This window comes from Ambystoma mexicanum, chromosome 1q, assembly GCF_040938575.1.
Source record: "Ambystoma mexicanum isolate Mex_15411 chromosome 1q, UKY_AmexF1_1, whole genome shotgun sequence".
Classification (NCBI taxonomy): Eukaryota; Metazoa; Chordata; class Amphibia; order Caudata; family Ambystomatidae; genus Ambystoma; species Ambystoma mexicanum.
In genome coordinates, this window is record NC_090922.1 from 1147903532 (window position 1) to 1147918519 (window position 14988).

General features: G+C 44.3%; 1 protein-coding gene across 3 annotated transcripts in view; it reads right to left on the minus strand.

Annotated features, from left to right (window-relative positions):
* Positions 1-14988, minus strand: part of RNPC3 (RNA binding region (RNP1, RRM) containing 3) — a 393936-nt gene that overhangs the window by 147780 nt on the left and 231168 nt on the right. For all 3 annotated transcript variants that reach the window (XR_011290577.1, XM_069641890.1, XM_069641891.1), the window contains exons 12-14: positions 10041-10099; positions 8422-8554; positions 505-571 (exon numbers count right to left, since the gene is read on the minus strand). Coding sequence is in view for 2 of the 3 variants with exons in the window: in XM_069641890.1 (XP_069497991.1) it covers positions 506-571; positions 8422-8554; positions 10041-10099 (258 nt within the window). In the remaining variant the exon portion in view is untranslated. The remainder of the gene's footprint in view (positions 1-504; positions 572-8421; positions 8555-10040; positions 10100-14988) is intronic.

Consider the following 14988-nt stretch of genomic DNA (forward strand, 5'->3'; position numbering starts at 1 on the left):
GAGGTTTGGAATATATGTAGATGCCCAGACGATGTGCTAGATTTTATTATGCAACCGCTAAGCATCAGTTTCTTATCCTGCCACTAAGAAGCAAACCTCCCCAAGACAACAGAATAAGGTGAAAAAGCATGCCTTCCCAAGAAAACAGAATAAGGAGGAGGCCTGGAGGGAACATAACTTACTGCCAAATGCAACCAATTGGGACATGTCTACATCTCTCCTGCAGGAACATTCTGAATGGCTACATTGTAGCTCTCAATAAATTAAGCAGAACAAGTCTTACTCATAAATGCCAAACAGTACAAGATGTACCACAAAATGAGTTGCACGAATATTCCTTTATGCCCGTCGGCAAATAGTGTAAATATCATTTCCATTTTAGGTTACTTCCATTGGGTCTATTTCATTCAAGTTATCAATAGTATAAAACAAATAACTTGTCAAAAAGCACTTTTATATTTTCATCCATAGGTTTCATTTTCTGATTTTAAGCTGCGTACTTACCCTATGTTTTATTTTTCCTTTGTCCTTCTTTGGAATTTTCTTTTGGTCTTGCAGAACGTGCAAATTGCTAAGATTGGGTTAAGGCGCAAACAGAAGACGGGAGTGACATCACAAACCAAGAATTACTACTAGCTCAAAGCAAGATTGTCAAAGCACAACTATCAAAAACTGAAACCAATGCATACATTTATTTTCTTTTATCAGAAAAAATAAAAACAAATAGGCAGAGTTTTTATGGCCTTAAATCATAAAATATTTTTTAAATGTGCCAGCGAAAATAAACTCCCTGGTTCTGAGCTTTTCCAGTGGGTTTCCTCTGATGCTACAGCTCGATGGTTGTAGACGTCACTGCACCTACGGACTGTAAGTAGCATATAGTTATATTTACACCACAAAGGCGGGTTAACTATTGGGCTTGTCCTTTTGAACCCTATGGGAAAATCTTCTAATGAAACTCAAAAAAAAAAAAAAAAAAAAAAGAAGGACTGTTGGATTTTACCTATTACTTCGTCGTCATTTTATAGTGGTATAATATTGTTGTAATTCAGGGTATTTTGATGGTGGTGAGGCCAATTTTCGAATATTGCCTAAAAATTGCCAGGGTCACTCAAACAAAATACTGAACTTAGTACACGCAGGGTGAGTAATTCTTGCTTCCTCATGGTATTTTATATACAATACCACAGTACGCCCTTTTGGCTGAGTTTCAACAATTGTAAAGCGGGTCAATTGAAATACCATACATTCATACAAACTATCTAGGCAATTTGCAACAGTTATATAATGTTGAGATATTTCTTATCACACACCTGTCTCTTTGTGCAGATCGAATAAAAAAAAGGACTAAACAGCAATATGCAAGGTTTTTTGTTTCTTTATAATAAAGTAAAAATATGCAAGTTACACAGGATAACAGCCTTGCTCACATTGTGTTTCACATTGCAAACGTGGAACTTGGAAAGAAATACACTGAGATAAGGGAAGAAAAAAACGCAATGGAATTCACATGAATGTGGAGTTACATGCATGTTTAAACATCTGAGCACTTAAAATGAAGTGACCTATTTAGCTCTGACTAACTGACCAACAGTCAAACCAGCAATTCCTAACGTAGACTGAAATTTACCCAGATATGTTGGGGATATTTCTGACTCCGCTTAACATGGAAATCTTCATCAGCCTTCTCACCTGTCGCAGCCCGGGTCTCTTAGATAAGGACTGCTCCAACATCAAACGGCCTCAGGCACTGAACTCAGTCTGCCTGCCAGATCCCCGTCACCTCTTCTCCCAGCGCCCAAAGATATCTCTCCCTGAACACTCCCACTCACAGCCCTTTTCAATAGATCTCTGTCAATAAAGGAAAACCCCTCCCCTTCCCAGATCATTCCACTGAAAATGCCATTTGATTTCTGTGCTGGATGGAAAAAGATACATCTCCTTGCTACCTGTTTCAACAATGCCTTGTTTTATTAGAGTGGATCTATCTTCACATTTTCATTTTACCACACCAACTCAGACTGCACTTTTAAATTCCCATTTTCAAAAGCATCATGCATTTTCCAAAACTGTTCAGGTTATTTCCACATATACTAATTTGCACAAAATGTTATTAAGGGACATGTTACTGGGGTTGGATTAGTATGTTAATGTATTAGGTTTAGTACTCAGTCAATTGAAATATTGTCCTGAAATATTCAATTTTAAGCATGTGCCTTATGCATTGGCAACCATGTGCCTTGTGCATTTCTGTCTGAAACTCAAATTCTTGAATCCAGAAACGAGTTTCACCCCCCAATCCCCTATTGCAGTTCAAACCCACGCTAACATGTGCATGCTAAAATGACAAGCTACATGTGCATGCTAAAATGATGAAGAGGAAATGTAGAGTCACATTGCTAAAATTCTAAGCTCCTACTCCTACAGGACTATGATTTATCTACCCGTAAACTGCTATTGTCCATTTGCCCCTGAAGGGGTTCTGGATTTTTCAGAGCAAATCGCTATATTGGTAATGTACTCATGTGATTATTTATGCATATTAATGTCATAAAATACTGCTTTTCGCTGTTTAAAACCCTTTTGAAGTATGTGTTAAGATGGATTTTTTTAACTATCAGGATTCCGAGAGGTCACCCTATTTTAATGAACACAACAAAGATGCTCAAGTCCAGTGCTTAATTTGTAAAAAGAAATAAGTGCCAGGTCCCAAATATTTTCTAGAACTCCTGTGACACTGCGGATGGGCAGTTCCCCACCACTGCTGCCACCCACAGTGTCAACATATTTGGGGTTCCACTACAGCTCACACCTCCTTTTTGTGTTTGATGGATGCACAGACTATCATCACTTCATAATTAAAGTAAGTCTGAGACAATAAGTGCCAGGGCTGAACCCTGGAAAACACCCACACAAATTAAGCACTGTTTAAGCCTAACCAAACTCAATCAAGGTAGGTGGTAGAGCAATAAGGCGTCAACTTCAGGAGATGCAGGAGTTGTGTAATGGTACAATGAGAATCACAAAGCGCTCAAATAAATCAAATTCGACCGCAAGATACAAAAATAGACTATTAGGCCTGAACACACTCTAAGCAATGAAAATAACAGGTAAGTATTACTACTAGATCAATATTATATACATACATTCACAATCAGTGATGTCCCTAGACAATACCTACACTTTACTTTTAAGACAGTTGGAAATTATCCAGTTATGAAACATGGCCAACTATGTGCAATGAAGTAATAACAAAATTAAAAAAGGTCACTAATGCAAAAATAATCAAAAGTCAGAGAAACCAATGTAGGGACGCTAAAAGCAATTCAAACACCATTACCCCACCTTATTAAATTAATTCTCCTTACACTTAAAAAGTCCTTCACTGCTATACCCAGTGTCCTTAAAAGTCACAATTCACAAGAAGATACCTTTTGTAGGTGGTCAGGGGTCTTTAAATGAAGAATCAATAAGTGGCAACGCCAGCAGCTCAGTAAACTGTCCCAAAGATTAGAGGTCATCTCCCAATCTCACCAAGCCCAGTGGAGTATCCTGTGCCAGAACTGCTCCGATCAGGACCTGTCAAGGGAGAAGTAGTGTCAGACCGTGGCACACATAAAACCCTATTGGAGAGGGTGGTGTGTGGAAACGGCTATGCATGCTCGTCCCCTCACTCACGAGTCCCCAGCACCTTTTGCTAGACTACTAGATTCTTTGTCAGTTCTCCTGAGTGGGAACCTTTTTTCCACATTCACTGTTCTTTTACCCCATCCTTGGGATCCTTTTATATTTCCTTTTATACCTTTTTCTTAGAGACATGATTTTCTCCAAGGTTTGTGGCATTTGTCTGACTTTTGCGTCACTGTGCAGTGTTTTGCTCGGAGTTCTTTGGGTTTCCCCTTTTATTTTCTGTCATTTTCCTTGTGAGAACACATGTTTCAAAGGGCAGGGGGATATTTAGTATCCTTCCTATCTTTTCTATTGTGAGACCAGCACACCCCACCTTATGTGGATTGCTGAGGGGACTATATTGTAACCCATTTTTCACTGCTCTGTTAACTTTTTGGTTAAAGTGACAAGCTAATCTGAATGGCTCACAGGCGTGGTAGTGCAAAGAATCCTCACCATTGACCCAAAATGGTAGTGTTCTTTTTTTGCCAATTCAAGATGGCGTGTCACTTCTTGGTCCTTCTGCCATGCAGGGTGCGAGAGGTCCTGGTTTGACTGTCTGCGAGGACAAACAGAGGACTCAAATTCTGCTGTGCTTTGTATTCTGCTATGCCTGCCTGGAACCAGTTCCAACTTGGAGGCTCGCTGTCCTAAAAGGACATATCCACGCACAGTTATAATGGTACATGGGTGCTGATTGACTGGGTTCCTGCATAAGAGGCATGGATCCTGAGGCTGAAGACAAGCTGACCACTGGAACTGAAGAATCAAAGAGGAAGAGGAGGAGAAGATGCCCACAGCCACTGCAAGACATCAGGAGATGACTAAGTAATCGCTTCTGTCCGACCCCTTCTTCCAAGATTCAGGAGAGCCGCAAACAGGATGAGACTGTCCCTTAGACTGATGGGTCCAAACAGTCTCAAAGTAACCTGCATTATGAGCCATCCCACGACAAGCTGTGAACCTCACTGGACCTGTGGCCATTGTGCAGTGGTTTGACTTCTGAAGATTGAATCCTCCCACAACTTCGGTGTATTCATTCTGGACTTCCAGAGACAAGATTCCACTCCATGAAGTCCCCTCACCAGAGTGCTGGACCGAGAAAGCGAGATGCATCTAACGGGTGGAGATCGTTCTTCACTGGAGCTTTGAAAAGGGTGACAAAATCACAGAACCACAAAGAATCCTTTGCCTGGAGCCTCTTTACTCGACTGCTACTGCTATTGCGAGATCCACTCACTGTCCCTTCTTTCGACTGTCTGACCAAGAAGCCTGTGACCGGGGCTGCTGTTGCATCGTGGGGGCATCATGCTGCATCCTGTTCTTCACATTCAAGGTACTGCAAGACTCTTGTTAAAACTCTAGAGTTGCTTTGCTGCTCCTGTGTTGCTGGAGTGCGGATTATGTATTTGGGAGTTCACCCATCCACGTTCGCCCAGGCTGAAGGCCTGTGTGCCTTCCGGTCAGCCTCAGAAACTTTTTTTTATAACAGAAAATATTTACTTGTTACAGAAGTCCCCTTTGGAACTACTGACTTTCTACAACTTGTGCCTTACCTGTTCTACCCTCCAATCTGACACTCATAATTAGATAGGGATGAACTTCTAAAGTGTTAGGCCCTGAGAAAAGTATTGCAAGTGTTAAGTGTTCGCCCCGATTTATGTTGGTCTTGTTTTATTCATTCATTCTTACCAGAAACAATGAGTAGACAAGTATTTTACTTACCTTTTCAATTGTATACTGCCATTCTCAAAGTGTTAAAAAAGTGTTTACTCACTGTAGATGGTGTACTGTTTTTTCTAGGTTACTTATTGTGTGTTAAAGTTAGTGGTCGAAAGTTTACGAAGAGAGGAGTCCAATTTTGTGAAGTTGTGTGTTGACCTCCACATTGCAGCTGTGCAGATGTCCAGCAGGGGTACACACCAGACAGGAATGCCATTGTAGCAGCGATCGCTCTGGTAGTGTGGGCTCTCGGACGGCCAGCGCAGCACTCTGTTTGCCACAACTGGTGACAATGGGTGATACAGCCGGAGAGCCACCTGGAAATGGAAGCCTTGGACAGGGCCTTCCCATGGATAACAGGACCAAAGTTCACAAAGAGCTGAGAGGTTTTCCGGAATCTTAGTGCGGGCCACATACAACTTCAGAGCTCTAGCCACACACAGAGTGCAACGTCCTTTCAGCCAGCGACGAGTCGGAAAAAACACAGCTAACATCAAGGGGTTGTTTAGATGAAAGTCCGACGGCACCTTGGGCATGAAAGAGGGGTGCATCCGCAGCACCACCTCGTCTTGTGGAAAGTCAACTAAGGTGGTTTTCAGGAGAAAGACTGGATCTTTCCCACTCATCGTGCGTAGGTGATGGCCACGAGAAAAGCAGTTTTCCACGACAAAGACTTGAGGGGTGCAGAATGCATATCCTCAAACTGAGGTCCCATGAGCCTAGTGAACACCACATTGAGCTCCAACGCCCGGGACGGAGCCTTCACGGGCGGGTATGAGCGAAATAGTCCCTTGACGAATTCCTTGACCAAACTATGCAACCACAAGGATGGTCGTCCTGGAGAACTGGTGTAGCGGGAGACAGCTGTGGGCCAGCACCGGTTTGGCCAACAACAGCAAATATGGAAGTACCTGAGGAACCATGACCCTCAGCTGGTCGCTCTTCAGGGAACGACACCAAATAGCAAATCTCTTCCATTTAAGTCTGTAGCATTTCAAAGAAGACGATGCCCTAGCCTTGGCGAGAACTTCCTTGCAGTCTGCTGGGAGATCGTAGCCACCCAATTCTAGCACTGCAGGAGCCAAGCCTTCAGGTTCAGATACCCTGGATCGTGGTGAAGAATGGCACCACCTTCACTGGCAGCTGTACTGGTGGAGACACTGACATGCTGAGAAGATCCGGGTACCAGACATGCCTCGCCCACACCGGTGAGACGAGGATCATTCGGCACCGGCACTGTTTGAGTTGACTGATGACTCAAAGTAACAAAGGCAACAGAGGAAACTTATACAGAACGAGGCCTTCCCAAGGGAATGAAAATGTGCCCCCCATGCTAGCCTGCTGGGGAAACCTGCTGGCAAACCTCCGGCACTTGGTGTTCGTCGCCGTCGTAAACAAGTCAATCCGGGGATTGCCCCATTTGAGGAACAGGTTCTCCACTAGGTCCTGCCAAATTTCCCACTCGTGGCAAGATTGAAGCTCCCTGCTCAGGGAGTCGGCGACCATGTTCTTTACTCCTGCCAGATGAAACGGGATAAGGAACATCCCCTGGGTGACGGCCCAGTAACCTAAGTCCTGCGCCTCTTTGGAGAGCGCGGAGGACCTGGTGCCCCTTGTTTCCGGATGTAAAACATTGTGGTGGTGTTGTCTGTGAAGACCCCCAACACCTTTCCCTTGAGGGATGACCGGAACAACCTGAGGGCTCAAAACACCATCCATAGCTCCAGAACGTTGATGTGCAATGTCTTTTCCTCCGGCAGCCACAGCCTTCTGGCATGAAGACTTCCGGTGTGGGCTCCCCATCCCTCCAGGGAGGCATCCGTTGTTACCGTCTCCTGATGTGGTGGGGTCTGGAAATATGCACCTATGGTCAGATAAGAGCATACGCCCCATCATCTTATCGCCAGACAGAACGCCTCATCGAGAGCCATCTTGTCCTGAAAACATCCGGACACCTGAATCCAACGGGTGTCGAGGAACTCCTGCAGTGGCCGCACCTGTAGCCTGCAGAGTCGGATGAGATAAATGCATGATGACATCATGCCGAGCAGAGACTTGATGGTCCTCACCGTGGCAATTTTCAGAGCGAGCAGCCATTGCACCTTGCCCAGGATGGCCACCACTCTCTCCTCCGACGGTGATGCCAGGCATGTCACCGTGTTGAGCTGGAATCCTAGGCACAGCACGTCCTGTGACGGAGTCCAGTAGGACTTTGCATAATTGACCGAGAACCCCAGATCCGTCAGCAGGAGGATGGTCCTCGCCGTGTGGTCGACACCAATGCTCCTTGAGCTGGCCCGGATGAGCCAGTCGTCCAAGTAAGGGTAAACGTGGATCCGGCACTTGGTGAAAACCATTGGCACCGACTTTAATCCAAAGGGAAGGGTCTTGAACTGGTAATGCTTCCCCTGGACGATGAAGCGCAGAAACATGCGGTGTCCCTTGTAAATTGGGATGTGTAAGTACGCATCCTCCAGATCCAACAACGACAAAGTCTTCCTCTGCTAGCTGTCAGAGCACATGTTGAAGAGGGACCATTCGATACTTCTGGGACTTGATGTATTTGTTCAGTTGTTTTAGGTGGAGAATGAGCCTCCAGCCCCTGGTCGTCTTTCTTACGAGGAAGTACCTAGAGTACACTGTGGAGCCGCTTTGGGATGAGCTCTATCGCCCCCTTTTTTTTAGCATGGCCTGAACCTCCAGCTGAGGGACGTGGTTTTCCTGTCGGCCCACCGGTGGTATTCAGGGACACTTCCCTAGGAACTGTGTGTCCGTGGGCGACAGCGTCCAGCACCCAACGATCGGTGGAGATGGTATTCCACACGCTGAAGAGTGTAAATATGTGATGAGAATAGCATGAAGAGGATCAATGTGTTAACATGTACATCATTTGTTAACCTGGTTTCTAGTCATGTACATGTTATGCATTACTTTACAAAACAAGGTAATCAACACATCACAGGAAGAACCAATCTTTCAAAATGCCACAACAAAATAAAAACACAAGTAAATGCTTGGATAAAAGGATACAACCACCATTGGTCTTTCATGGAGTACATAACCATTGACTTCCTTCAAAGCCTTTGCAGCTGCCTTCTCATTGGGCAGGCCTATGAATGCTTGTCCTTTCATGCGGCCTTCTTTCATCAAACGTATGTCAAACCTGTGAGGAAAAAGTGGGTCAGCCTACGGTTTTCTCCTACTCGGTCATAGCATGCAATGACTGTTCATATTTGGGGATTAACGGACCATAAATGCAATGAAGCAGCATATGAGTGAAGTCAAATAGTTGCACAGCCACCTAAACTTTGATATGTATTAAAATTGATAATGTTCTGTCAAAATAATGTGTCAAGTGAAAACACATGCTCTAACAGGGCACCATGGGCTGGGGTTTGAGAAGATACCTGAAGGAGGTGATTGGTCTAGTTCGGAAATAAAGGTTTTAATGTTTTCCTAAATGCCAAATATATCTCAGATATGCACTGCATGGAGTAGCATCTGTAGGAGAAAGAAAGCTTTGATAATTTACACAGGAAGAGATATGCTTGTATCAGCTGATCAACATATTGTATTGGTACATGTGATGCCATTTTCTACCAAGAAAGCTCTTGTAGATGTACCTGCATTCTCTTTAACTAGTGCCTAGATGCCTCAGGGCTGTATGCACTGAAATAAATGTCAAACAAATAAATGAATACAAATTATGAGCAATCCGACGAAATGCTCAGGTGTCATGTACAGTGTTTTAAAATAAATACAATCCACCCCAAGCAGCTAATGGCATGTTTTCAAGGCGAAGGATGCTCGGGCTGAGGTAGGCTTAAGAACATTCTTGCAGCAGAATTTATTTTGCACTACGAGGTTGACTAATTTTGGGCATACTTCAGTGTAGTGAATTACAGTAGTTGCATCTCACTGAGATGTATACATTAACCAGGGTAATAATGATACAAGAAAGAAAAATTATGTAGCGGTCACTGAAGACTACGAATTTAAAGCGTTACAAGGATCACCAAGTTGTTTTTCACTAGCAATCCATAAAGCTGTCAAGCAAACATGTTAAAAATAAAATGGTAACCGGTGTGGCGATAGGTAGGCCAATCGTAGAAACAAAATAGGAAATCTAAAGATAGTTTAGTTTTCTGCTAAAAATGGCACGATAGGTAAGCCGATAGTCGACTAGCAACTTTTTTTATTGAAAATGCAAGATAATTAAACCATTTGACAAAAGAAAAAGGCATTTAATGGTAACATACTCTGACTAACATGTACAGTAAGTTTTTACAAAATACTTAAGTAGACTCCCAAAATCGAGGAAGGACAATGCATTTAACTAACATGGCTGTCACGCTGGAAGAAAGGAACTGTACAATTTTTCCCAGATTTGTAGAAGTACATGCTACAAACGGGTCATATTTCACTTTTGGTTTACACAAGAACCCTCTCCATATGAGCTTGGTCTCAATTCAGCCCACCCTGCATGTTGCATCTCATCACCCAAATATATCAATCTCTTCCCTAAATAAAGGGCTACATTTGTAAAGATGAGAACTTCAGAGAAAATACACTGTCTTACAACATCATCCCAATGTTGGTTTAAAGAAAAAAAACACGGCAGACAAAATCGGATTTTATGCAATACTCACATTATACTTTCCGTTTCTGATGAAAAGTCAATGTATCGTCCAAAAATAAACTTAAGGTCCTGTAAAAAAAAATAGATCACGTTAAAGTTATTTCAAAGGTAAAGTGAAAAAATGCACACAATAATCTACTAGCCTTCCAACTCCGTCTCTCCTCCCTCGTCCTATTCCATTATCTCTGCTTTGGGCCGCCCAGATCAGGGTCTGTGCTGTCCCCCAGAAGCAATTGTTGGCCCCATCTGATCCCATCCCCGTTCAACCCTCACGTGCTGCTTTCTAACCCCCTCGCCCCCCCGCCCCGTTCTTCCTTGTTACCTTGCTGTCCTCCCTCTACAACAGTATTGAAAACCGAGAACCATTTCAAAATCTGCACCCTAAATGCTAGATCAGCTTCTCTTGGTCACTGCCTGCTTAAGCAGAGCCGCCAGTCCCTGCCAAGGACATGGAGTTCCTCTAGTTGAGGCCTATGAAGTGGGCCCCAACTGCTACTTTTGCTGCCACCTTCATCCCTCACTGCTAGGGCAGAATTTCAGTTTTGGGGTTCTGGATTCCCTAACTTTCTGGGTTCCCTAAACTTTTTCTGGCTTCTTTGTTTTTTAAACTTTTGTGGTCCCCCTGCACCACTACCCTCTTTCTGGTGTGCTACCCTTAGTAGCCCATATGACTATGAGGGTGGGTTCCCCATTTTAGTCCTAGGGTGTTCTTATCACCCTAAATGAATGCTGTGAAGTAGACTGATTTCGTTTTGGCTTCACAACGTGTGTAGTCACTTTAACCATTAGTGGCCAAATGCAACCATTGAGGTACTAGTGCATTTTTTTAAGCAATGCTTCCGATCACCTTATTTTGGGCAATACCTTTGTCTATGTGGACCAAGAGTAGGGTGACAAGATTTTCAAAACAAAAAACCGGACGGCCAACAATATTAAAGAAGGACCACCCCACACACACCTCATCTTCCCTCGCCCCCCAAAATCAACCACTACAAGCTCCATCGTACCTCACCTCCTCCCAATCCCACAGTATTTCTGGCACTGCTGCTACATTTAAATTGTGCATTTTCACTGTGGAGTTAAGCACGTTGATAACAAAGGTGTTGCTGCGATTGATATTAGATGCTTTGCTATTCATTCGTTGCTTAGCCAGTTTGTGGTTCAAGCCGTTAATGCATGTGACTGGGACTTGGAAGGTTGGTGGTTCAAGACCACCCTGAGAAGGCAACATTCCAGAAGTATAACGATGTTCATTTAGTTCCAAATCGCTGACAGATTACGTGGTCACCCTCCCTTTCAACAAAATCAGGTCAGGGTTTCTAAATAAAAAATAAAAAAACACCTCTGGACACCATTCCGGGATAGTTCTGACAAAACGAGGACGTCTGGTCACCCGACATTAGCATATGCTTACTGTTATATGTCGGAAAAGGCATGGGAACCGGTTCTCTGATTCTCCTGCCTTTCGCCCTCCCCGACCAACAGAAAATCATGATCCAAAGGAGGGGATTGAAGCCACAATCGAGTCCAACACAAATAAATATACAATTTTGAATGTAGGGAAACATATCAAAGACAATTTTGCCAACACGGGGACCGTAGCCACCCACCCTTCAATCTCGGGACAGGGTTCACCAAACTAAAAAACTCCCCGGACCGAGGGTGATTTCCCTGGATTGCCCTGGGAAAACTGGGATGTCTGGTGACCCTAACCAAGAGGCAGTGCTAAAATTGGCCATTATGATAATGTATCCTCATCCTGACACACTCCGTTTCAGTTTGTTTTGGTGTGTATTGGATTAAATGTCTCTACAATGTACATCCACTGTGGTCAGGTGTGTGACAATGAACTGAGCTACAGAAGTACAGGGATGCACAGTGGTTTCTAAACTCTTAATCAACCACACAACTACTACTAAACAAGCAGTGATGCCAATCACAAAAGGTAAAATATGCACAACATGAACAACATGAATGGTATACTTCCTTTGCCTCTTGGTGGTATGAGCCAAAGGCATTCTATATTCTTCAAGAGGGGTGGGAGCCAGCAAGGAAGCATCCAAACAATAGTACTTGGTACCAAAATAAAGGAAATATCCAATCAAGGTTTTTGTGACCAGCTAGAGGAATCACATGGGCTAACTGTAGAAACTGGGGTCTCACCACCTGAGGCACTACAAGTCTTCTGTATTCCCCTGGGGTAGACTCAATAGGCTCACTGTAAAGTAGGCCATCCTCCCAGTACAGCCTGTGCTTCCCTGGCTCTTACCCTTGCAGCTGGGAATCTGCCTGTTGGTGAAGTCATTCAAGAGTAGGACACTCTCTTTGACCTCTGCTGAAGTCTGCCCTACAGCGTCCTTCTGCAAGCAAAGTATGCAGCTCAGGATGGTCTTTAGGATCCAGATCTCCAACATAGGTGTTAGGCAAAGTTTGTATGCAGTACCCCCTGGGAACACTACACACAACTATGACTACAGGTGTATGCAAACCAACCTTTGGTATAAGTCTGTACTACACAGTTTTGGTAGTGTGTTGAGCAGCCAGGTTTGTCTAAAGAGGGGAAATGTGAGCAGTAGTGGAGTTACAGAAAGATTCACAGTTACGGATATTCAAATAGACTCTTACACTCAAGGTTTCTTGTATAAGCAATTAATAATTTATCAGTCAGTTATAAAATACTCATTAGAAGGAGGCAATCATATAGTAACACACAAATATACTCCAATACTGTACACCATTAAAAAAGTAAGTAAAAGGCAAAGGTCATCAGAACATGAAAGACAACAATTATTCTTAGACAGTGTAAATAATTGTTAACCAGAAGAGTCAATTCAATAGGCTAGGTCAAAGTCAATGGGCTAAAGTCTTGGATAGGACAAAGCGGTTATGGTAAGTAAATGGAAAAGTCTACGCACGTTCTTAGAAGTAGTTTGTAAAAAGAAGACTCATGTTGGGTCACAAGCTGATTAGGCCTGTGAGTTGGAAAGGTTTCAAGCACTTTCACTGTGAGAGGTAAGTACTCGAAGTCTTGTTTTACAGTACCTTACAATGAAGAAAAGGATGCAGCTGATCACTTCTGTTCCTTGCAGTTCCTGCAGATCTCACTGTTCCTGGGCCTCAGTCGTGGGGACAAGAGGGAGGATGCCGGGGGACTCCTGCACTGCACTGGGACTGGTCAAAAGCTTGCAACTGGCAAACTTCAATTTAAGTGGCTGTTTCGCGTTTCAGCTACCGCACTGGTAACAACGCTGGTCCTGGCTGTCAAGGTGGACTGTCCTTGCTTCGGTGGTCCCACACTCAGCTGGGGGAGTATAGAGGGGGGTGAGGCTCGGTCGATTCAACATTGTGGGAGTCCGCAGGATCTTCCAAACACTTTAGGCCAGCTTACAAGCAACACACACAATCTGGTGTCCCTCTCCCTGGCTCTACGGTTTCCTGCAGCACTCTGAGGAAATTCAACCAGCTCTGAGATGGGTGTCCAGGTGGCTTACTTGGGAATGGATTGGTCCTACCAACTCAAAGGGAGAAGTTGTCGATTGCAGGGCTTCTCTGTCGATGCAAACTTGGCGATTCGGACCTGCAGCAGAGCTTCACCGGGCAAACCAACGGTCCAGGAGTTGCAGCAGCTGTCCTCTTCAAGCTCTTCTTCGGTTCCTTCGTTCAAGTGGTCGACTCTGCCTTCGAAGCCAAGAGACCCGCCTTTCATTCAGTTCTCTCCCATTCATTCCAGCCTAGCTGCCATTCATCCAGCAGGGTGGCTGTCCTTGCCAGACAGTCAGCAAGCCAGCCAGCCAATCATCACAGAGTGCATTTGGGTCTCCTAGGAGACTAAGCACAGGGATTTTCGGGCACCTCCCTCACTTCCTGCCTACTCCAGACACTCTGGAGACAGAGACGGGTTTAACTCCTGAAGCCCGCCAAAGGCGAATCACAAAAGAGACCCAAACTGGTTTGGCGTGCAGAGAAAAACTCTAGAAGGACCTTTTCACAAAGACGAGGCAAACCGGGACTTGTTTTAACAACGATGGCTGGGCACCACCTTGAAAAACATGGCTGCTGCGATTTAACATTACCAGAGCTACGATAAATTCGCGGTCTGGAAAAATCATGGTAGTTTGTGGTCTGCCACCAGCCATTCTGATAGGAAAGGGTACCATTTGACTGTTACATGAGTAAGTAGACAGATGGGATACTAAGTAACCCCTCCAGCACTCGATTGTAAGATGGAGTGTGCTGGGTCTAGAAATTTACAAGGCTAAGTGAAGTCAATTTCACTCCACTGTTCTGGGAAACAGTAATTGATCCCAGAGAAGGTATTTAAACCTTGGGGAAGCCTGAAAGTCTTCCCTTTGTCACTGCACTGAGGGTGCTGTGTCACACAAATGCAAAAGATGATGCCTATGGAGTTGGTTAGACTCCATAACCAAAGGAAACACACACCGAAAACAAACAGAATCAATAAGTCCAAGTCCCACAGTTTAGCAAAAGAGCTGGAGGCCTCTAAGGTGGGAGGAATTAGCACATTTATGAGAATTCCCCCCAACAATAGGGTAGGGCTTCTTCCAGCTCTGTTTCACCAGTAGCCGTTTCTGGTTGTTTCTCCCACTCAGCCTCAGCTGGTGGAGGGGTCACAGGTGTGAACTTGGACTGTCCTCTCTGGGATGTCCTTGTCCTCTGAACAGGTGTGACACTGTTCTTCTTTAAAAGTGCTTTGGATTAAGGCGCTATATAAATAACACATCATTATCATTATCATTTGTCTCCTTCTTTGTCCGGAATTAGAAGCATGTCTTTCCTGAGGAGTAGAAGCTATAGGTACCCCTGTAACATCTCCTTGCGAGTCATCCAAAGTTGTCCCTCTGACCAATCTAGCCTGCTCCTGCTTCCATTTACTGGGGGTCCTGGGATGTTTGATACAACTCCAAGAGTTTTTAAGTCATTCCCCAACCGGACTCTCA